This window comes from Triticum aestivum, chromosome 1A (genome assembly GCF_018294505.1).
Source record: "Triticum aestivum cultivar Chinese Spring chromosome 1A, IWGSC CS RefSeq v2.1, whole genome shotgun sequence".
NCBI classification, from domain to species: domain Eukaryota; kingdom Viridiplantae; phylum Streptophyta; class Magnoliopsida; order Poales; family Poaceae; genus Triticum; species Triticum aestivum.
The window spans coordinates 11,127,752-11,137,231 of NC_057794.1; the positions used below are offsets into that span (position 1 = coordinate 11,127,752).

General features: G+C 46.0%; 1 protein-coding gene across 1 annotated transcript; it reads left to right on the forward strand.

Moving 5' to 3' along the window:
* Nucleotides 1-3,878: 3,878 nt before the first annotated feature.
* Nucleotides 3,879-6,547, forward strand: LOC123068549 (uncharacterized). The gene is made up of 3 exons (XM_044491180.1): nucleotides 3,879-5,272; nucleotides 6,030-6,113; nucleotides 6,422-6,547. Exons 1-2 carry the CDS (start codon nucleotides 4,021-4,023, stop codon nucleotides 6,068-6,070), a joined length of 1,293 nt encoding a protein of 430 aa, XP_044347115.1. The 5' UTR covers nucleotides 3,879-4,020; the 3' UTR covers nucleotides 6,071-6,113; nucleotides 6,422-6,547.
* Nucleotides 6,548-9,480: the final 2,933 nt, after the last annotated feature.

Here is a 9,480-nt window from a genome sequence, read left to right on the forward strand (position 1 = left end):
TGTATATATATATATATATTAAAAGCATTATTTGATGTATTCTAACACCATTTTCTTTCTTTCAGGGATCAAATTGTTGAAGGCTGCTATTAAAAGTAACCATCAGACCAGCCCATGTTGGTGTCCGTTGGCAGTCTTTTGAGGAATGAAGTTTGAATAATTGGGGACATGATAAGTATAAGTTTGACATTATTTTATTCTAACCAGTGTTTATTCCTTTCAAGGACGTAATGGTTGCAAGTCTATATGGATAACTAGGGGCATGATTAAGTACAGGCTTGCCATTTGATTGTTGCTTTGCTTTTTATGAACAGCCTATTGACAAGATAACTACGTGATTGTTGTGCTACTTAATGTTTATTTTGAAACTACATGTGTATTACCATCATTGCCGTTCATGCAAAGTAAGGAAGTTGCAGGAATGTTTTCTCAAGATTGATGTTACACAAACAAGTTGTATGTGGCAGTGGTTACCCGTAGACCTTGCACACAGGCCTATTACAAAATATTTGACATGCACCATGATATCTTTTTATAGTTATTTATATTTGTTTTGTTTCACAAAGCCGTCGAGTATGATCTTGCTCACCAAGATATAATATTTGGAATTTTTTCTACAATGGAACGATCAAGTTTGGAACATACATTTCTGCACACCTCAGACGATATTTAATATATGGTAGAACAAAATGAAATAATTCACAAGATTGTTGAGATCAATGCTTCGTCCACTAATTAAAATTCAATGTGTGCAGATTAGTTGTTACAATAATTTACTAGGACATTTTTCCCATGGTGTTTGCCCAAAAGTGGAATGTTTTGTTTCAACTATATGCAAATTACAAGTTGGTTTGGCATCGACTGAACATCTTTTCTATCATTACATAATCATAAAATCTTTTTATTTTTTGAAGTTATCATCAGATTTTAGATGGCATGGACTAAGATATATAAAACGTTTTCTGTTTCTTTGTAACAACATTTAGAGTACCGTAGGAGCAAAGATCAGTTAGGCCAAGGCCACTATCCTCCATTAGGTTTCACTAATATTTAAGCAGTGCTTGCATATTTTCTTTCAATTTACTGCACCTCATTAGTCTACCAGCTTCAGACTACTCCTATGGTGGCCTTCAATATATATGGCAACAATGTCAGCTAATCTTAGAGGTATATAGATATGTTTTTTCACGACCTTACTTATGTTTTTTTGTAGTAATTAGCAAATTGGGACTGCTTAATACACGACATCATGAACGATCTCGGTGTGACATGTGTACAGACGTATGCCGCTTGCTTGTGGAGTGCAGCTCGCTTTTGTTTGCTTATATAGAATTATTATATCCACCCACTTTCATGTATATGCATGATACCAGATGCATCCATTCAATATTAGTCTTACTTAGCATCTATTATATTTTGTAAATTGATGTATGTTATTTGTTTGACATTATTCATATATGCCCTTTCTTACCAACATGTGAAGTGTGTGATGCATGTCGTCGGTGTTCACGTATTGCTCTCTATATATTTTTGAACAAATACAACATTGCCTTCTTTTTTCAGATTCTTATGAACCTTTAATCAATAAATAAAATGTTTGTGTACTTTTAATCATCATCTCAATGGCTTAAGACATCTTTTTTATATTTAGCTATGCAATTAATTTCAGTTATTCTCTTAAATGATAATAAGCAAAAGGAAATTATAGTTCATACACAATTTTATATTTGGTTCATGTTAATTTTGTTAATATTAGAATTTTCATAATTATAATGACCCCCATGCGAATGCACGGGTTGACGACTAGTATTATTAATTATTCACAAAGACCATATAAGGTGATACATCAAGAATGCTGTAGCCACCATCTTGGCAACACTGTTGCTACTCCTATCCCCTTGATGAAGGTGTGCCGAATGTCCGGGCCTAATACCAAACAGACATCGCACGGAAGCCTAACATCCAAAGCAGGGTGTCCCATCCAAGTCTCTACCTAGATTTGGGTCCCACACCGGTCTGGCACACTCTCAGTGAGCACCACACGCTGCAAGGGCCGTCTCCTCCATCTTCCTTCGGTCCATCCTCAGAGCAGAACTGATGCACCGACCTTGCCAGGCCTCTCTGCTATCGACGCCACCATGACGCCAGACAGCTTCCACCTCCTGCGCGAGTCCATCTCCGCGCATCAGACGCCGAGTCTCCACTGCACCATGCCGCTAGGACCCACCGTCGATGAGACGGTCGATGCCACACCGCTCCACCTACATGCCCTTGCACGTCGACTCAGAACTACCAGCAACTCCACCACCCTGAGCAGTCCCCGGCCGACGCCTTCAGAAAGGAAGACGACACCAAAGTTCTATCGTCGCCCAAACAAAGGAACAGAGGCTTTCGCCTGCGCTCATGGCAGAGGTGAGCGGTGTAGGATCCACTCCGAAGCCTCCAGGAAGGGAATCGGCACCAAGAGTGTCGACTTTGGTGCGGCCGCCACGCCGCCCTGGAGTTTCCCCCGGATCCATGCCCACCCGCCAGATCCGTCCAGATAGTATTGACGTCGACCGTAGTCGCTACCGTAGCTAGCATGAACCGGAGTAGATCGAGTCGGAGACGACGCCTCCCATGGAACTCTAGTCGGCCATCGATGAACCGTCGTAGCGCCGCCGCCTCCACGTCGCCCACGCAGCCGTGGAAGGCCCACCATCTGCACTCGCGCGTGCCGCCCGCCAGGTAGGCCGCACCGTGCACCACCGATCGAGGCCGCTGCCCCGAGATCCCCGCGCCGCCCAAGGCACCGGCGGGCGGATCTGAAACAGATCGACCATCGAACAACCTAGGAGCGCCCCGAACGCCCCCCCACACGATCACCAGGGGCAGTCACGAGCACGTCGCCCCTGAGTCCTCGCCGGTGCGCCCCACCGCCAACACGCCGCCAACCGCCACCGAACGCCACCCGCGCTAGATCCGGCCGCTGCAGGGAGGAGAGGTCCCGTTGCCGCCGACGCCAACCGGGCTTTGCCCGGCGACAGCAGGCAGGAGAGGTGGGAGAGGGAGTCGAGGGCTGGGTGGCGCTAGGGTTCCCCCTGGTCGCTGCGCGGGGGCGTCCCAGGGGTGAGGAGGGGAGAGTAAAATGTAGTTGTAAAAGTATGACAACTCTCTCTGTTTTGGTTAACAATATAGTTGCCGTGTCTAATTTATGGTAGTTGTCGCGTGCAATCAAACCATAGTTGTCATGCCTGCTTACCTAGTTGTCATGTATGGTTAATCATAATTGCCATGTGTGTTTACCTAGTTGACACGTGCGCGCAACTGCAGTTGTCATATCTACCAATGAATCATAGTTGCCATGTGTGTTTACCTAGTTGCCGCTTACGCGCAACTGCAGTTGTCATCTACCACTGTACGAGCATCGTGTGGGCAAAGAGGCGCTCGCCCACACGCGCGTGGAGTGGTTGGTGACTGTGTTGACGGGAACCGGTTCGCCCACACGGCGCAGCTAGCAAACTGCGTGCTGCGGGTCGCGTGGGTGAGCGCTCTAACGCCCACACAACATGCTATGTCAACGTAGCACTCAGATTCCTTTAGGATTCATGCAAAACAAAATCAAGATGGATCAAGACGTGTGGGCGATGTGCAAATATGCCACACGTGTGAGCGTTATACCATTTAGATATTTTTATTTCAAAAATCGTTTCTTATACGTATGTATGTAGTAGGAGAGGCTGGGCACGGATCACAAATGAATCTGACTTTCCGAGCTATGAAGTGGCACATATTGAAGCGGAATCGAAACTAACTTGTCCTTATTTTTTGTAACCTCATATAAGTAACGGGCATATACGGACACGGAGTTCCAATCTGACCGCAAAGTTCATATAACAACGCGTCCCGCTTCCCGATCCTCCGACGCCCGACATCCACTCCGACCGCAGCAGCTCCGGGCGGCCGTGTCGCACGGTTCCTCGCGTGCAAGGCTAGCTACTTGCCGGCAAAAAAGAGGAGGAAAACTCCAGCCGCCGCGCCATGTCAATTTCAGCGCCGCTGGAGGATGAGGACCTCCTCCGGGAGATTTTCCTCCGGCTCCCTCCGCTGCCGTCAACCCTCTCCCGTGCCTCCCTCGTATGCACGCGCTGGCGCCGCATCCTCTCCGATCCCCGCTTCCTCCGCCGTTTCAGCAGACACCACCCGGAACCTCCTCTCTTGGGCTTCTTCAAAGGGTCTCGTCTCAGATATTCCGCCTTCACTCCCATCTTGGACTTGGACCCGCCCGACCGCATCCCCGCCGAAAGCTTCTTTGTTCGGTTTCTTCACAGATTGAGGAGACATCCTCCGTTGGGTTTCTCCAAAGGGTCTCTTGCCTTCACTTCCGTCTTCACTCCCGTCTTGGACCCGCCTAATCGCATCCCGGCCCAACGCTTGTTTGTGCCTGAGCACGGGGCGGATTGGGAATTACATGGCTGCCGCCACGGCCTCGCCGTCATGCTCAGCGAGTCTCTGTGTGAGGTCTTCGTGTGGGATCCCCTCAACGGCCAGCAGCACCGCGTGCCTTTTCCACCAGAGCTCCGTCACGTCAAAAGGGAGAGTTTCTGTTTGTGCAGCGCCACGGTGATGTGTGCTGACGATCAAGACGGGCATGTGCACCAGGATTACTTCCTCAGCCCGGCCTTCAAATTGGTCTTGATCTGCACCAGTAGAGACTTGAAGACATCATTCGCTTGTGTCTATGATTCCGCGTCGGATGTATGGGAGAATATTGTCTCAACGTCGACTACAGATATGGTTCTGAAACTAAGGCCCGGCATCCTCATCAGGGAAACAGTTTACTGGTTGTTTCATGGACGCGAAATCCTTGCATTTGATACTAAAAGGCGGACCCTTCGTGTCATCGAGATTCCGGCAGAGGCCCAACATGTCAACAGCTGGTCCTTTCAGCTCCTACGGACAGATGACGACAGTGTTCTTGGCCTTGCCGTTATGTCCAAACCGGGCATTCATATATGGGAGGGCATTCATATATGGGAGAGGAAACTCAACTCTGATGGTCTTGCCGGATGGGTGGTTATGCAGAAAATCAATCAATTGGAGGGGATCTTTTCTTGCGCCTTGAGAAATGCAGAGATGGTGGGGTATGACGAGGAGTTAAATGTGATGATTCTGTCTACGTACAGGGGCGACTTCATGCTCCACCTTAAGTCGATGCAGATCAGTTTAATTTCAAAACCGAATAAGCGTTCTCTTATGGCCCATTTTCCCTACAGAAATTTCTACACTGCAGGTAATACCTCTGTACCTCATTTGTAACAATTAAGATTAGTTCCAATTACTATTGATATGTGTTTGTTGTACTAGTGTTCATGTGATGTGATTAATTGTCTACTCCATGTAAATACTATAGTGAAACCATATAATCTTTGAAAAATAGTTACTCTCGATTGGATGATTAAAGCTTGTGTTACGTTTTCACTCAATGTGTCTCCTTGCAAGACAATGTTTGTGTTGTTTGTTCTTCATACTAATCATCAATTCAGGGTGGCATGTACTTTTTCATCGGAAAAGAATACTAGTTCTTCAAATTTGAGTAATAACAAGTAATGCTCAATTTGAGCAGACTGACTTTTCCCAATTTGTGCATATTTTGTTTGAGAGCCATATTGGGCATTAACAGGTACATAGTCTCTGCAATTGTCTTCTGTATGAATGTATTTTCTGTAAACTTCCAAGTAGTCCAAACATGTCTTGGGAAAGGAATATTATAAGAGCAGTTTTAATATGCTCACTCTTACCCCCCTCTTTTCACATGAGCCGTTGATGTCATTAATTAGTGATATGATTAACTCTTACCTTCTTACCTCACATGTAAAAGGAGGGGGAAAGAGGGAGCATGTTAAAATTTGCCATATTATAATTATCTCTTCCATCTGACAGCGGATGTGGTTTCATGTACTGTAGTTGTCACAAAAGCGTACATTGCATTCTCATGATCCAACTTCTCCATGTTTTTTCATTGATATATCGGGCTTCTTTTGATATAGGCAGGGGAGTTGGGTGGAAATGGGTGGATCCAAATTTCTGAACACAAGAGATCAGCCAATGTGCTATATATGTTTGTTGAAAAGGTGAGATAATTTACACTTATTCTATGCACATGTATTTTTATCATGGTTACATAACTATTATTAAGATGATGAATAATTTATTTTTGTTTAAGTTACTAGTGTATTAAGTTGATTAGTTTCTATCTAGTTCTTCCTATGTAAAAGGTGTGCCTTGGAGTTAGATCGCTAGTTCTTAGCAACTTGTTCATGATTTGTATTGTCTTTGCATCATGAGTTATTCTTGTCAACATGCTTACATGCATATTTTCCATATACATGTCGCACAAAGAGCTGCTCTTTCTTCTATTAATATTGTCACTTTTTTTCAGCTCATGTGCAGCTACTAGGTGTCATTGTTGATCGTTCTCCTGCGAATGGTATCTAGCCTTGCAATCCAATATGCTGAACATTCCCCTACTTCATGATGATCCAGTTAAATGGACGCCGATGTTTTATTTCTTCGAGCTTCGTGGATGTTTTAGTTTTCTTAAATCCTATTATGTGTTTGGCATGATGACCTCACATTATTTTTGTATCTCTGAAAATTTACAATCATTCTGAGTAAATGTTTTGCTACTTCAAATATAATGTCTAAAACAGTGGAAGTGCCTTTTACACCGTATTCCTTTTATATTCGAGGATGAATGTTTACCACTGCAATTTTTAAACTGAATTCCCTGTAAAAAATTATGTTAAATCCCTGGCCAAGTGAACTAGACTAGCATTACAAGGGATGGGGCCCACTCGAATCCCATTGGGATTAATTCCCTGTTGGGACCAAACCCCTAAAAACCGAACATGGCCTGAGAAAACTTTAACTTTCCATAAATATAAAAAGGCACTTTGCAAACGGAATAACTAAGAAAAAGGAAACCAAACATAAGAGCATCTACAACTGGGATTCTCAAATGACCCCTATACGTCTACGCCCGGATAGTGACCGGTCATACTCGTGTCTGCCACGTCGAACTGGCGTACGGGGCCCGCATGGATTCTCATCGAAACCCATCGGCCGAGCGAGAACACCACTCCTGTTTGTCGCCGAAGGGGCCAAATCCGTCTGTTTAAGCCGGGCGGCAACCCCCGATCCTAGCCATAGTCCCATTTCCTTCTTCTCTGCGGCCCCACTCTACATACGCTCGCAGCTCAGAGCTCGTCGTCCGCCTATAGCCATGGCAGGGCGGCGGATCACCACCTACACAATGGTGACTCCGGAGCGCCGGTTAGAGCTCCTCACTACTAGGGAAAAGCCTAGCAGCAGCGCGGGTTTTGGGCGTGCGCTACTAATAAGGTGTTACAGCTAAAGTATAGTAGTAGCGCCCGTTGTCCCACGCTACTGCTATACATGAATAGTTGTAGCGCTCTTTAGAAAAGGGCGCTGCTGATATTATCTGCAGCGCTGTTTACTGGGAAGCACTACTGGTAAGGTGGCGCTAGTGCTAAATTTCCCCCCTCGTTACTACTAGTTTTATTAGTATTTTCCCTGCATATTTGTTTTGTATTTGAATAGGCTTTATACAATAATCTTTAGCACAAGGTTGTCAGAATCGCGATTCTGTTATACGATTCTACGACTTTATGATCCAAACTAACCCCTATGATTCTACGATTTTAGTTCATAGAATCTACGTTTCTACGATCCTGATAGTGAAGATTCTACGATTTGCGATCCTACCATGGGAGCTCCGATCCGATTCAAAATCACGATTCTGACAACCTTGCTTTAGCATATCATACACATACAAATGTAATCATAGCATATACATACAATTAGTCTCATCAAATCATGTCATCATCATAATCATCATCCAACACAAAGTGGTCTCTCGTCATCATCTCGAAAATAGCGATACAAGTCTCGATTACTTGCAAATACATCATCATCCATCTAAACAATGATATACGCGAGAAGAGCTATCACTTTGAGTACATGAGTTCGTATCCCTCTCTCGCATTAGCGTGAACCTAAACTAACTACTGCCTGTCGCTCGGAAACCGGAAACCGGTACACCGGGGCCTGACACTCCGCCCACTTATCGTATATATACTCCTGGCGTAGCACTTCGCCATCTATGATCTATGCACCCGCATCGTCACATGAGTCGATGATATGCAACATATATAGTTGAGCAACAGAAAGAGACAGACTTGACAAAAATAGAAACAACATATCATTGAACATATAAAGGATGAGCTAGTGCGCCCAACTATCGGCACCAACCACGCCTTCTTTTATTCGCCGCGTCCAGCATCCTCTCCTCTCCCTTTCCCCTCGCTCCCTTCCTCCTCCCAAGCCCGCAGATCCCTAGCCGCCTTCTCCCGCAGCACCTCAGCCTCCTCCTCTCGCTCTCCACCCAGCCGACTGCTCCCTCTCGCCCAGCGCGGACGGCCTCCTAGCCGCCGCCTCCTTCTCTTCTTCTTCCTCTCCCTCTCCATCAGCGTAGCCCCTCCACAACAGGGGTGGACAGCGGGAAGCGGTGCGCACCGTCGACAGTCTTCACGGTTGGGCTGGAGGAGCAGGGGCAGGGGAGGCCTGCGGTGGGGGAAGGAGCAGCAAGGCCAGAGCCGAGGAGAAGCCGGTGGCGGCGGCAGTGCTCCCGTCTCGGTGAGCAGGCCAGCCCTGGTTCGTGAACGAGCCCAACCATTCTCCCCTCCAGTCCGTGCTCGATTTGTCTTCCCGTCCCCTTCCTTTCACCTTCTCACTCTTGTGGTAGCGCCCAGCTCCTTTGATTTGTGCTGAGGAACACCAGCTGAAGCACCAGCTCGGAATTTTTTCTTTCACGCTGTCGTCTGAAGCACCAGCTCGGTATCTGCATGTATGGTAGCTTCTCCACCCCCTCTCTTCTTTGATAGTGATTTTTTTGTTGCTGTTGTTGCAGAAACAACCAAAACATGCTTGAGATTTCAGTAAAAATGGTTTTCGTTGTACTGTGTTTGCTCTAAAAAATTGTTCTGACCATTTCAGTGGGGATGCAGTGGAGGACCGGTTTTCCAGAGAGAGAGAGAGAGAGTGATGTACGCAAATCCAAGAAAAAGAGGAGAACGGCTACATTTTTCTTGAGTCCTCGTTGTGAGCATCCAGGTTCCGCTATTGGTTATTGACCGGAGATGAGTCTCGGTCATGTCTACATAGTTCTCAAACCTGTAGGGTCCGCACGCTTAACGTTCGATGACGATATGCATTATGAGTTATGTGATTTGATGTACCGAAGGTTGTTCGGAGTCTCGGATGTGATCACGGACATGACGAGGAGTCTCAAAATGGTCGAGACATAAAGATTCATATATTGGAAGGCTACATTCGGACACCAGAATGATTCGGGTCGTTTCGCATAAGTTTCGGAGTACTGGGGGTTACCGGAACCCCCTATGGGAAGTTATTGGACCT

Bases quoted from the DNA above. Each gene is read 5' to 3' on its own strand.
- LOC123068549 (XM_044491180.1), top strand. From the start codon at position 4,021: ATGTCAATTTCAGCGCCGCTGGAGGATGAGGACCTCCTCCGGGAGATT. The intron at 5,273-6,029 runs GTAATACCTCTG...CTTTTGATATAG, and splicing joins CAGAAATTTCTACACTGCAG to GCAGGGGAGTTGGGTGGAAA.